The sequence below is a fragment of the Desmodus rotundus genome, chromosome 8 (genome assembly GCF_022682495.2).
Source record: "Desmodus rotundus isolate HL8 chromosome 8, HLdesRot8A.1, whole genome shotgun sequence".
NCBI lineage: Eukaryota > Metazoa > Chordata > Mammalia > Chiroptera > Phyllostomidae > Desmodus > Desmodus rotundus.
In genome coordinates, this window is record NC_071394.1 from 37657469 (window position 1) to 37672565 (window position 15097).

A 15097-nucleotide genomic window follows, 5' to 3' on the forward strand; every position below is an offset into this window, starting at 1 on the left:
TCTGTACAGTTCTACATACATAAACACTGGTGAAAACTGTTGCAACAAGTTATGTTTTTTCTTGGTGCTCTTCCTTAAGAACTGTATTCATCCCATTACGTAACACATAAGACAAGGCTTTATCTTGAAATTATAAATAAGCTTAAACAAAGTGGGAGAGATATACATACAAAGTCTTCTTTGGCACCAAGCCGACTTTGCCTGTCTTTTTCTAGGAGTTCTTCCAGAATGGACCAAGCTGTGAGGCTCACTCCTGGCCTTAGATTTAGGGGCTTGTGAAGAATGTTGTCATACATTTCAGCAACATCTCGGCAATAAAAAGGAGGCTGAAAAATAAAAAAGCAAAATAAAGTTGGTGTTAACTGAACTATGCCAAAATGTCTGGGTTAAAACAGTTGGATTTGGCCTTGATCTACAGGAAGCAAACTGGGTCTGGACAACTGCAGAAACGCACAGCCCTCTCTGGGCGTGCACATCTGCAGTGCGGCCTCCTGATGTGAAGGGATTTTAAAACCCAGCCGACTAGAGAGCTTATGCATGTTCACGGAATGGTTTAGGGCCAGTTTGTTCAATAACACCTTGTGGATAGGTGTCAATTATATAAAACTTGCAATAGCATCTGTTTTAAAGAAAAAACCATGAGCCTCATCATAGGTTTAATGATAGAATTCTTGGAAATAGAGATCCAACATGAAATAATTTCTTGAGCCTTGGGAATAGACTAATTAAAACAGAGATTCCAGGTAAGATGGGAGACCTGAAGTTTGGGCTCCTTCCTCAGTACTGTGGCAATGATAGCATTCTGGGTGCACTCTGTGGGAAGAAAAACTTTAATTTTTACTTTTTAGAATCTAGCTTGATTTTAATATAGTGAATATAAGTCTCATTAATGAAGTGTATTTTTCAAATGTTCCCTTTTGAATCAACTGCTTTTTATACACAATGATAACAGTTTATACTTTCAAAGTTGTCAAAAGAAATTTAAAGGATTCAGAAATATCAGGATGCAAATACCCAGCACTTAAACAAAAGTTAGGTATAAAGTGGTTGTCAGGTGTCCTAAGTCACTGGCATAACCAGGAAACTAGATCTTATTAACAAGCTGATCTTGATCAAGGGCAAAGAAAGTGCTGGAAGTCAGGAGAATCTGTCATTCAAAGTTAGCAATGTGAGACAAATGTTCCTAAATGTACCTAATGTGTTGAATTTCACTGAGAGCTCCCCAGTTTTCAGGGAGGGGAAAAAAAAACCCCAAAAGCAAAACAAAAATAACAAGCCCCAGCTCAGGTCTCAGCTGATGGTGGTATTTAGTTTAGTGGGGGCAGCATGGCGGAATTGGGGGGAGAGGGAGGGAGTGGTTGGTGATGACTGGATGGTCCCAGCCTGAGCCTGCTGGGCACTCATGGGACCACAAAGCAAGCCTAGACAAGACTGCAAATATTTCAGAAAGTCTAAATAAAAGCATGTATTATTCCTATAAGGATATGTAAGCTAACTCTAAATGCCTAAACTGCTTGCTTTTGGTTGGAGCATTAACTCAACTTTCAATGTAGCAAGACAAATGTACTCACGTTAATCAGAAGCTCTGGCTGGCCTTATGTGTCTTTAATTAATAAAAACTGGGGAAACATTACACAGTAAGCATCACTTTTTTAAATAAAATTTTAAGACATGGTATATATGATGAATGGAAGACAAGTTTGGTTCCCAGTGATGGAAAAAATGGAGCACCAGTGTATTAATTAAATCCTATAAGAACAAAATAGCAGGCAAAACTCAAATGGTATTATCTTCTAATAAACACAAAAATCTTTTTTCTTTCCATCTTTTTGAAACTAGGCAGAATGCTGATTGGGATAAACCGGATGAAAGTGGATAATTTTAATGTTACAACTATGTGCCTCTTTGTGAAGAAAATGCAAGAGGGATGAGAATTACCTGAAGTAGTAATTAGCATGACAGAGAAAAACTATATTTAAACACTGGAGCAAAATGAAAAGTTTTTCTTTTTGTGCATACATGGTTTGGGGTTTGTTTTTCCACCAGGTTACTACCGCTCTGTTAGTGTTATCTAAGTGTCCGCAAGACTATTAAAAGAGAAAGAGAAAAGAGAAAATGCAAGTCAATTATAAATATATTGGAAAAATAATGAAAGAGTAGAAATACACACCAATCCGTACAGCATTTCATACAGAACAGCACCGAGGCACCACCAATCCACCGTGTTGTCATAGGGCTGTTTTCTGATTACTTCAGGCGCAAGATACTATAGAAAAGATTAAATATTGGAACACCTCAATAAACAAGACAAAATGTAGGGACAATTGAGCAATTTAACAAATTTTAGGTGTTACGATCACACTAAAAACATATCTAGGTTTTCAATTGATTGGGTATTTCTATTTTATATTAGTCATTTTTCAAAATCCATTGGGATATTCTTCAAAATACAGCTATTCACACACTTCCCCCAGAAACTGTGATGCAGTTAGGACAAACAGAAGAGGGCAGCGGATGTAGAATCTGTAATATGAAGTCATAAAGTAGGTTTTATATTATGTGGCGGGGAAACGCTTTTAGAAGATTAATTTATCTTAAAAATTCCTCTGGAAATTACTGATAATTGTTTCTCCTGAAGAAAGAATTCCTAATGTGGCAATTGTAATTCATTTTTTCCTTTCAATGAAGAAAAAAATGAATTGCATTCTTCTTAGGAAATTACAATTGTCATTCTCTGACATATTATTTAGAAATATGGAGTTATTAGATAGCTATTTACATTTTAACTTTTAAAATACTTAAAATAATCACCATTTCACACATTAAGATTGTAAATTTGAATTATAGAATTCAAAAAAATATATTTTTCTCTCCCCATATGAAGTAAGGAAATAATTCCTTCTTAAGCCTTGTCATGTACTCCAAAAAATGGCAAAGTGAATTAAAAGGGTTTAATAATTTCTGATCACACTTAGACTTACATGACAAAAAACCCTATTTGTGTTTCCTTTCTAAAAACTTCAGGACTTAAAGATTTTGTTAACTATAAAATGAATACAGTCACAAAAAATGTTTCTTCAGACATAAACCAAAGTAGAATGGTTACAAATATACACAAGAACTGGGGTTAGAAATTAAAAAATACATTTTAAGGTACTTTTTTAAAAAAAGATTTTATTTATTTATTTTTAGACAGAGGGAAAGGGAGGGAGAGAGAGAGGGAGGGAAACATCAATGTGTGGTTGCCTCTCACGTGTCTCCTCACCAGGGACCTGGCCTGCAACCCAGGCATGTGTCCTGACTGGGAATCAAACTGGCGACCCTTTGGTTCACAGGCACTCAATCCACTGAGCCACATCAGCTAGGGCTTAAGGTACTTTTAATTAGGTTTATGATCTTTATTACAAGTCTTATGTGAGCCATTTTATCACAGATTTTCAACAATATTTGCCATTACTCTACAATAATGATGAAATACTACCTGGTACCTAAGATCACTATAACTACATTAAAATTAGGACAGTTTAAAATAAACTAAATGTGTGTGTGTGTGTATGTGAGAGATAGAATAAAAAGGATTTAACATAAATTGTAAGGATTATTACTATCATCTCCAATAGAAAGGTGATACATTTCTGCTAGCTAGTATGATCAGAGAATGGGATGTTTGGGTTAATAAATACTGATTTGGGAGTTTCTCCCAATCTCCTCTTTCATACTTTCCTCTGTTAAATAAACACTTAATTTTATTATGAAATATTTAGCCATACAGAAAAATAGTAAAATATAATAGAAACCAGTAAGGCTGCCACCTAAATATAGGCAATGTCAATCTTTTGCCATATTTGCTTTAACTTATTTTTTAAAAGAGCTTTGTTAAGATATTCACAAACCATGCAATTCACCCATTTAAAGTATACAACTCAATGGCTTTTAATATACTCAGAGTTTCGCAAATACTACTAGAATTTTAGGACATTTTTATCACTAATTCGTGATTTTATTTTTAAGCATTAGAAATATAATCAAATGCTTAAAAGAGACTTACGGTAAACTTTTAACATTAAAAACAAGTATAATTTATACCTTTGTGGGTTATCTGGTGGTATCTCACAATCACAGTTAAAAATACCAACTATAAATAAACTTTAAATGTTCAAAGAGATGATTATCAGATATTTTCAATTGGTGGAAGCTGAAATGATAATTTTTATTGTACTTTTCTGATTAAAATTTTGCATAAGCAATTTGTGATTCATTTCTTCATTTTATTCATGATTATGTGAATGACAAATGAGACAACTTCTTACCTCTGGTGTCCCACAAAATGTTGTTGTGGTGTCAGAAATAGCAATTCCTTCTTTACAAAGCCCAAAATCTGTTAAGACAACATGTCCCTGAGAAATACAGAGGCAGTAAGACAAAACAATGCATGAATATAAACTGACAATTTTAAAAACCGCTTTATTTAGAAATAATTATAGACCCAAAGGCAAACTGCAAAAAGTAAATCGAGTTCCATGTATCGCTCACCCGGCTTCCCCCCAATGCTGACATCTTATATCTTAGACAACTGTAGTAGGATATCAAAATTGGGAAACTGACATTGGTACACATCGTTAACCAGACTGCCAACCTTATTCAGTTCTCACTGTTTTGTACAGGCCTGCAGTTGTGTGTGGAAGTACGTGTAGTTCTGTGCAATAGAGATGTGCAGATTCATGAACCTACTCCCACAATCAAGACAGAACTGTCCATCATCCCAAAGGAGCAAACCCTGGTGGTACCCCTTTATCTTTGCACTCCCCTATTCCCTCAGTCCCTGTGCCTGTAAGACCACTAATCCAATCTCCATCTCTATACTTTTGTCATTTCAAGAATGTTACATAAAATGGAATCACATACTGTGGAACCTTTGAGGCTGACTTTTTTCCACTAAGCATAACAACAACAAAAATTGACAACTAGATTTTTAAAAGACAATACTTACTATTGAATCCAAAAGAATATTTTCTGGTTTCAAGTCTCTATCAAATTAAAAAGAAGAAAAGCAAACCTGACTATTAGCTGAAATAAAATAATAAAAAGACTTTTACAAATAATATTTTTCAAACTTACCTATACACTATTTTGATGGAGTGCAAGTAACCCAATGCACTGGCAATTTCAGCAGCATAAAACCTTGCTCTGTGTTCAGGAAAGGACCGCTCTCTTTGTAAGTGAAAAAACAGCTATAAAATGGGGAAAAAAAGGAATGTTAAAATAATTCACATATAGAGTGATACAAATAGATTCTATAAATACAAAAACAGGATTTGTTTTTGTTACTTTGAATGTGAGATAAAAATGCACCAAAGCACAGAACCGTGACTCTCCCTTGCTGGTGTCCCCAACTTAGCAATCACTGTCTCTCTTAAACCACACATCTTTCTTTACCGTTGCTAATGCACTCATCTCCCACCCACCCTTCAGTCCTCAGTGTGTCAGTGTCCTCGCCACTCCAGGAACCTCTCTGGAGAAGATCATCAGTGCACACCAATCATCTTGACATTGCCATGTAGTTACAATATCTTACCGGACCAATTTTGACTATTCTTTCCTTTGGAAAAACATCAAACACAAGTAGTGGCCAGGCGACCAAATATAACCCATGGATCCAAATTTGTTTGAATTAAGTACCATTTTTAGAAATATTTAAAATTAATTAGTAACATATAAAAACTAGAAAAAGGTTTTGGTAAAAATCATAGGTTGGTTTCTTATGAAAAAAAAGGGGGGTGAGCTCTGTATAATGGAACATAAATTCCAATGTGGTAGCAAATGGCTAGAGTTATGTGGCAGCTGGACTCTCCAGTTCATTTCTTATACTTCCTAATTCTGAATTTATTTCTTATAACCTGTCTACCCTTTATTCATTAGGTTACTTGCCTGGGTGAAGTTTGCTCTGCCTACTTAAGTTTTTTGGCATCAAAGACAATGATCTCTTCCTAGACCTCCTTCTACCATGGGAATTCCATTTCCCCTCCTTTCTGGCTCCTTATACTGCAGGGATCAACAAGGTTGCTATACTGGGTTTCTCCACTGTTACTCTTTCTATGCATACCCTGTCCAGATAACCTAATCCATTCCAAACACTTTAATCACCACCTCTATGTTGACGTCTTTCACATGGACATCTCCAGCCCAAACCTCTGCTCCTGGCAAAGACCTGCTACACTTTCTGGAATATTTTATAAGCCAATAAATTCAACTTTTCTTCTCTTACAAACCACTACTGCCACTGTGTCTCCCCTTTAATGATACCACTTTCTGTTCAGCTCTTTAAGTCATGGGAGGCAACAAGATACAGGGGAACAAGTCAGGTTTTACAGCTGATCAAATTCGGGCTCTTCCCTTTGTGTGTGTAATTTATTTAGCTTCTATGATTTTCAAAGTTTGTTCAATTTTTTTTTTCTTAACCTCCCCTGAAAGGTGAGGGTGAAAATCAGTTACTCTAGATCCTAACAGAGTAGGTAAACAGGGGCTGACCTGGGATACCTCCACACTGCTCCTTTACTCTTAGCCCCTGCATCCAACCCAGGAATAAATTCTTCTGCTTCTAATCTTTTAATTATTTCTGAAATATTTCCTCCTTTTTATTCCTACCACTGTTTTTATTAGCTGTAACATACACCACTGTAATATTATATTTAGCAATCTCCTGATCACATCTGTTCAATATAGTACTAATGAAAACTACCCCTTATGAAAATTTGACCATTCACTAATAATAGCTAACACTGATTGCCTACTAAATCAAAGGCACTATTGCTAAAGACTTTGTATGCTCAATTTACTTAATCTACCTGTCTACTTTGAGGTAAGAAATTAATGAGGAAGCTGAGGCTCAGAAGAGCCTGTTTATATGCCCATGGTCATGAAACTTATTTGTTTATACTCCACCTAGCTCCAAAACAGATCTGAAGTAGTATACAGTAATAAATATCATATGTCAAGGTTAAAATGTCAGTATGAATATTGGGAGGAAATAATAGTGATAATAATAGGAAACACATAATGAAATTACACTCCTTTCACCTTTATCTTTTCTAATTGTCTTTATTCCTCTTCTACTTAGTGCCCCATTCAACTGCTCCTCCATCCACCCCAACATTCTATTTCATTCCCTCCCCTTATCGGCCAAGCATATCTTTTTGAAAACGAGCCCACCTCTTTCCTCATTTGCCACTCAGTTAATGAGCAGGTCACTGTGTAAAAAGAACTCAGAAGCAAAGTCTTAATGCAGCACTAAGAAATCACAGCCAAAGCAGGAAACCTGAGATGCCTTGCATGACATTTCAAAGACACAGAGTGGTACTTACATCTTGGTTAATCCAGAGTCTAACACTTACTAGAACACTGTGACACTGAGAAAGTTGCTTAGCCTTTCTGAGCTTTAACTTCCTTATCTATAGGATGGGTATAAGAGTGTTTATCTCAAAGAATTGTGATGGTGAATTAAAATAATGCATGTGAAATAATTACAAAGTACCAGGCCCTCAATAAATTCTCATTATATGTCAGCACTCACACAAAATAAAATGACAACTTTCTAGGTGGGAATAATGCGTGATCATCTCTCTCTTTCTAAACCAGGGTGCCTGGGAAATTGCTTCCATGCTGAGTAGTTATGAGGCATTTTTGTTATAGATGCAGGGGGTTGAATAATAATTCTTTTTATGATCTTTCCCCCAAATGATTTGGGTGTGTCTGATCACCTTTCATATTTGCAGAACAGAAATTGGTTTTCCTTCTAGTTCCTTTATTCTACAGTTAGATGTACTATAGTAAGATTGAAAAATGCTTTTCTTCTCTCTGCTTTGGGACTAGGGAATAGAAGATCCCTTTGTAAAGATATGAAAATACCTGTCAGTTAAAATATTTTTAGAGACATTCACAGGTCAGAGGTCCAACAATCAGAATGTTGTGAGAATTGAGATGCAGAGGAAGGAACAGGGGGTGGTCAGCTGCCTAGGTCCCAGAATCAGATGCCTGAGTTCAATTCCTGGCTCCAGTACTTACTAACTATATGACTTGAGCAAGTTACCTAACTTCTCTGGGCTCAGTTTGTTTTATGTAACAAAATTGTTGTGACGATAAAATGATACACACAAATAGCCAGAGTGCTGGGCCTGTAAGTATATTCAATACATGTTAACTGCAATAACTACAACTGTAATTATTATCATAATAGCATTTCCCAAAATGTATTTCAAGATCCTTCAGATTCAGAGTTTTGGGGAATATTATTAACAGATTTGGTTCAAACAAAAAAAGAGGACCATGTAGTAAAAAAATTTTTAAAGAAATCCTGGAGTTCTTAAAGGTCAAATTGCTTAAAGTCTTTAACATGCTGAAACATATTGTGAATCACGAAGAAACACATCGTTAATCACCAATGGGATATAACATGAAACATTTTCCAAACTGACTTCACCATAGAACCCTTTATTAGAAAATCATCTCATCTGACTAATAGTTCATGCATTTTAGAAAATTACGAAACAATAATTATCTAAATTACAAATCATGTTTTAGTAAATTATTCTTGCTATATAGCAAAGGGACAAAACTACCCATGAAGTCTGTAGCTTCATACGAAAGTTCTTTATAAACCTTCCCACTAACACCATAGCTGATTTAAGATGAGCTTTGTGTTACACATTTCACATCTTGCATTGTGCTTATTATTAGCAAGCACCTTAAATAATGTTGCTACTCAACAAATAGCTGTTGATGCTGAACCTGGAACCTTTCCTTATACATTCCAAAAATGTATAAGAAAAGAAAAATTGACTTTATTCTATTTTTTCTAAACAGTATCAACATTATAAAATTAATTATAAAACTCACCTCCCCTCCATTAACAAAATCCAGAACAAAATAAAGCTTTTCAGTTGTTTGGAAAGAATAATGTAATCCAACCAAAAATGGATGTTTCACATTTTTCAAGAGCACATTACGTTCAGCCATAATATGTTTTTGCTGTAAAAAAAGGGGGTAAAGGATCAACTTGTATTATACACCACAAAACAATTCTGTTAATTGAGAAAAGGAGCTTAGGAGAAACAAAGCTCTTCTATTTCACCTCTCTTCTGTTGAGAACTATTTTTTTCTGCAACACTTTGACAGCATAAAATTTTCCATCCAGTTTCCGTTTTGCAAGAAGAACCTGTTGTAATTAAAGATTGTGCATAGTATTAGAAATTTCAATATTCTATTAAGAATAATTCACTTGTCAATAAATTTTATAAAAAGAAAGTCCCCAAGAGATCTAAATAATACAACGTGTTTTTTGTTTTAAAAATTGAAAACTGCTAAACTTATTTCTATAAATCCATTTTTCCTTAAGTATTTTAATAAAACAAAAAAGGACATTGATCATTTGAATAGCCAGGTGCCATTTCTTTGTGTGCAGATGTTTGAGATTTTTATTTAAGTACCAAAATCTATACTGTTTGAGATCTCTGTGCCAATGTGTGTGTGTGCACGTGCCAGCCGGGAGCCCTGAAGATTAGGAAACATTGAGCCTATACTTCATGGCTACATAAAAAAGGAGAAGAAACTGGTTTCTAGGTAATCAAAATGAATTTCTGCTTTACCTAACCTATAGGTTTCCCTTATAGGTTTCAAATTCAGGAGAGTTCAGAGGAAGAAGTAGCACAGATAGCTGGCTTTTTAAAATGGGCTTGGTTGTATGCACTTTCAAGGATCTGAAGACACTTACAAGGATATTGCCTCAGTAAAAAGGTAGACATATACTCAAGCTTTTGCATTTTTTCCCCATTAGATTGGTAAATTTGGGGAACAGACGTGCAAATAGAAAGTGAAACCAAGACCACTCACTGGAGAGAAGTTTAGAATAAATGTTAGATTGCTATTACTTATTTTAGTTTATCATATATATTTTTCTATTCTTCAAACACATTGTGAATTTGCATTTGTCTGCTTTTCCTTTGTTTTCGTGCATTCTGCTTTTCTTCGTTTTACTGCAGTTTGTTGGTTTCTAATCATTTTGCAAGATTTTAAATTTTTATTAAACATAATATACGAGTAAAATAACTCACAAATCACTACTGTTCAGTCAATAATTACAAAATGAACACATGATGTAACCGCTATCCAGGTCAAAAGATAAAAACATTTTGGGTAGCCTGAAGCCCCTCTTTGGCTCCATTCCAGAAACTACTCATCCCTTCTTCCTCAAAAGTAACCACTATCTCAACTTACAATAACACAGGGAATTTTTATCATTTTTTGAATTTTATGTAATTATAATCATATAGATGAAGTTGTCTCTGCTTGACTTCTTTCACTCTAAATCATATAATATGCATCCAACCTCTGGCATGTTGTACAGTTTTAGTATGTTTATTGCTGTGTAGACTACTGCATTACACAATTTAACCCACTCTTTTGTTGACAAACACTTCGACTGTTTATGAATAACGGTGCCATGAATATTCTGGCATATGCCTTTCCTGGCGCACGTGTGCATGCACTTCTGTTGGATATATAGCTAGGAGTAGAACCAATGTGTCATAGGTAATGAATGTACACATTCAGCTTCAATAAATAACAGCTGTTTCCAACAACATAAAAAAATGAAACACACAGGAATAAATCTAATAAAGATGTGTAAAAATTCTATACAGAATACTACAGCCCTGCCTGGTGTGGCTCAGTGGATTGAGTGCCAGCCTGCAAACCAAAAGCTAGCCGGTTTGAGGTCCCCAGGAGGGGGCACGTGCCTGGGTTGCAGGCCAGGTCCTTAGTAGGAGGCAACCACACATTGATGTTTCTCTCCCTCTTTCTCCCTCCCTTCCCTTCTCTAAAAATAAATAAATAAAATCTTTTTAAAAAGAACACTATAAAACAGTACTGAGAAAAATTAAAGATGAACTAAATCAACAAAGGGGCATATCATGGTCATGGATTGGGAGACTCAATAGTGTAAAGACAACAATTCCCCCCATACTGACCTACAGATTCAGTGCAATCCCAATCAAAATCCAACAGAATCTTGTGGAAATTGGCATGCTAATTCTAAATTTATGGAGATATGCAAAGGGGCCTCATGAAGAAAAACAAGGAGGGAAGACTTGTTCTGCTGGATATCAAGCTACCTTTGTCAAGGCAATGTGATATTGGTGCAAAGACAGACACACAGATTACTGGAACACAATATAAAATCTACAAATGAATGTAAAACACAAAATTTAGAAGTAGATCCATGCAATATGGACATTGGATATATAATAAAGGTTACCCTGCATTCAGTGGGGAAAGAATAGTCTTTGCAATAAATTATGTGGGATCAGTTGGATATCCACAGGGAAGAAAATGAACTCTGACCCTACACCTCATATTATGTGCAAGAACCAAATCCCAATAAAGTCTAGATCCAAACATGAAGTTTCCAAAAGATAACACTTTTTGTTATTAATGACAGATTACCTCTAACATCTTGGGGGACTATGAGCATTTTGAGAGCGGATCTATGTCTATATTTCTATTGCCCAGTATGTAGCAGGCGGTCAATATATGTTTGCTGAATTAAAAAACACACATGGGTTTAACTGTGTGGTCACAGTTTCTGGTGTACAGAAAGCTCAGAAAACAAGCCAGAGATACAGGAAGCTATGAATACAGCAAGCTATAATTAAATACATACATATTTATTTTTATTACAGAATGAAGTATACTGCAAAAAAGCACTTAAATAGAACCACAGGCATGGAAACATGGAACAGACTGAAAGTGACCAGAGGGGAGCAGGATGGGGGATAATGCTGAAAAGAAGGGGGCGGGACTGGACAAAGAAGATGTATGAATGATGCACGGACATGGACAATAGTGTGGGAACTGACTGTGGGAGCCAGAAGCGGGGGCAGTGGGAGAGTGGAGGAGGGCAAAGGGGAAAAAACTGGGACAACTGTAATAGAATAACAATAAAGATGATTTAATGAAAAAGCACTTAAGTACCATATTTCACCATGTATAATGTACAATTTTTTGCTCAAATTTTTGAGGGAAAAATAAGGATGCGCTTTACACATGGGTATGATGATTACATACCATGGGTGTAACGGGCATAATAACCCAGGTATAATGTGCACAAAAATGTGGTGAGCATTATACATGGCAAAATGTGGTATATTTGATGATTCTGATAACACCATCTATGACACTTGTGGCCTTAAGAGCTTCTCCTTCCCTGGTATGGCCACACTGTCAAGCTAAGTGATTCAGTTGACACTCACATTTGAGCAGAAGCAGGTTCTTCACAGAACCCTTTCTTCCCCCAACTATTACTTACACAGCTGCTCACTTTTGTCTTTCGGCCTCAGTTTAAATGGCATGTCTTCAAAGCAGTGATCAGTCAATGGTCACCCATCTAAGTAGGGATTCCGTACTCCCCCCACTGCCTACAGTCTTCTGTCACTTCACTCTATTCTTCAATTCCTTCACAGCCTCATTACTATTTATAATTATTTATTGGGCTGTATATTTTAATTGGCTGTTTCCATTAGTTTGTAAGCATCACAAAGGCAGTAGCCATGTCAGTTTTGCTCAGTGTTATCTAAATTGGGCCCAGAACTGTGCTTGGCACATAGCAGGTGCTCAACAAATACTTTTTGAACAAGTGAATTTTATGTTAGAATTTAATTAGGGGGAATTTAATTATTTCCCTAATTACTCTGTTAGTACGTTAAAAGTAGAGAAAGGATCTTAACTCCACATACTGTACCCCAACAAGTTTTGTGCTCTGGCATGCAAAAAGCATGCATTCCATAAATACTTTTTTACTGAGTGAGAAAATAAAATACTGTTACCTTGCCAAAGCTGCCTTTTCCAATAACTTTCAAGAAATCGAAGTCTGTTGGTTTAGCACTGAAAGAAATGAATGACAAGAATTAGCCTCCTAGAAATTGGACACATGTTAACTTTTAAACATTTCTCAGCACAGTCTGATAAGTAAATGTTGGGTACAAAACCCTTCAGCAGGATGACTCCAGCTTTCACACTCGTAGTAATTCACTTTTAATATAAAGTAGGTAATGATAAATAGTAACAATATCTACTTTCTAAGGAGATATTTTATAACTTTGTCTTGTTTAGTCCTGCTTGAAAGAAACTTCAATAATAGTCTTCAATAATAGTCTTATATATATGTATATGTACATATATATATATATAGTTTTGAACTCAATATAGCTTCTATCTAAACCAATTTTATTACTATAAACCTTACCAATGTTGTTAATGAAGAAACTGAGTAACTATATAAATTAGTAATACATTCCAAGGACTCTCTAGTCTGGTAATTTTTCTGGAAAGTTAGTTATTCCCTCGTTGAGAAACTTTCTTCACCTGATAGTGTGACACCACAATCCTTGTTAATAGCTGCAACGCCTAGTAAAGTCACCAAGAAAAATTTCTAATGGAGAAAAATGTCATCACAGTGTTTTGCACAGATATCATTTATTATACATTGCACATAAAGGCCTCTCTGCTTATTCTCACAGATGGTAGTGTAGGAAAGCCAAGTGCAGAGAAGCTAGAGGGAATATTAAGATTGTCCTTTTATTCCTAGTCTCCTATCAGGTAAAGTCAGCATTTGCTGTATGCAGGCAAAAGTACAGGGTAGCAGAAAGTTTAGCATAAGCAGCCAGAAGAGCCATTTCCTTAACCCATTCTGAATACCCAAGTTGTACTAAGGAGAGGGGAATGACTCCATTTAGATTCTAAATTTCCTTCAATTCATTATTGAAAGAAATAGTCAATTCAAACAGGGGAGTAATGTCAAGTCTAAGTTAAATAATAACAGGTGAAGGTTAGGGAGATAAATACTTAACTAAGCTTAGATGTTTTTCTTCTTCAAGGGCATGCTCCTTGGACTAGTTATTTTATTCTTTAATGATATGCTTAGATACTGTAATAATTTTTTAAACAAATATAATAGCAAAAAACCCCACAAATCCCTCCTGGTAAACACACTAACTGAGGCTCCACTGTTAACTGCTGGTGATAAAGCCTTCATGCTGCCTGACCAACTTGATGCTACGATGACAGAAAAAATGCTCAACACCAAACTTCCTCTTCCAGGTACCATCCCATTTCTTGGCTTTCCTTTGCTGCGGAACTCCTCAGGTAAGCGCTCTAAACTCTTTGTCTACACCTGCTGTACTCTCCTCCAGTTCTTCTGTAACCCTTTCCTGTCAGGGGAACTGGTAATGGTTACTAGTGACTTATCAGAGCCAGTGGTCCGTTCTCAATCTTCATATTACGTGCCTACTGGCAATGTTAACAAGTTAATTACTCCCTCAAGAAACTTTCTTCGCCTGACTGTGTGACACTATGTTCCTCCTCGTTTTCCTCCCATCTTACCATCTACTCTTTTTTAGTCTCCTTTACTGGTGCCTCCCTGACCTCATCAGAATGCTGAAGTGTCCCACGACCCATTCCTCAGACCATGTCTCTTATCTGTCTATACTCACTGTTTAAGTGGACCAAAAGGGTGAGGGAAGCGTAGTATCCTGGGATAAAAGATAGAATACTTTAGAATTAGTCCAAAAAGGCTGTAAAAATAATTATAAGTAAGAATAGCAACACTCCTTCTCTAACCCAGGCAGACATCACTACTCTGTCAGGCACTCCTCGCACTGAGCCAAGAAGTGGCCTTAGAATCCTTTGTACTCAGTGGTCTAGGCATTCATTCCCAATATCTACAGATGACATTCAAGATAAAGTTATATTTACCACTCCTGGTGGTCCTCAACATATTTCCCCTGGGTCAGTTAAACATAGGACTAGGGGAGAGACTGTATAAAACCATTTAGAAGCCTTTAATAAAAAAGCTAATGCATACATGACTACTTTGGAACAAGCTGGCTAACGACTAGGGTTGCACCACTGACACCGACAGCAGGAGAATGCCAGTGAGGCCTTCACGGATGCTTTGGCCAGACCACCTCCGCAGGACCTCCCAGGACCTACAGTGCCTGGGAAATACAGGCTAGTGATTTTACATACACACACACAAAGAGAGAGAGAC

At 36.2% G+C, this 15097-nt stretch overlaps 1 protein-coding gene across 13 annotated transcripts in view; it reads right to left on the reverse strand.

Annotated features, from left to right (window-relative positions):
• SGK3 (serum/glucocorticoid regulated kinase family member 3) overlaps positions 1-15097 on the reverse strand; it is a 155144-nt gene that overhangs the window by 9498 nt on the left and 130549 nt on the right. For 12 of the 13 annotated variants that reach the window (XM_071222243.1, XM_071222240.1, XM_071222244.1 and 9 more), the window contains 9 exons: positions 14541-14579; positions 12876-12933; positions 9128-9211; positions 8893-9024; positions 5119-5231; positions 4991-5027; positions 4311-4397; positions 2171-2266; positions 171-326 (listed from right to left, as the gene is read on the reverse strand). In XM_071222243.1, coding sequence (XP_071078344.1) covers positions 171-326; positions 2171-2266; positions 4311-4397; positions 4991-5027; positions 5119-5231; positions 8893-9024; positions 9128-9211; positions 12876-12933; positions 14541-14579 — 802 coding nt within the window. The remainder of the gene's footprint in view (positions 1-170; positions 327-2170; positions 2267-4310; positions 4398-4990; positions 5028-5118; positions 5232-8892; positions 9025-9127; positions 9212-12875; positions 12934-14540; positions 14580-15097) is intronic. The other variant, XM_071222249.1, reaches the window with a different exon arrangement.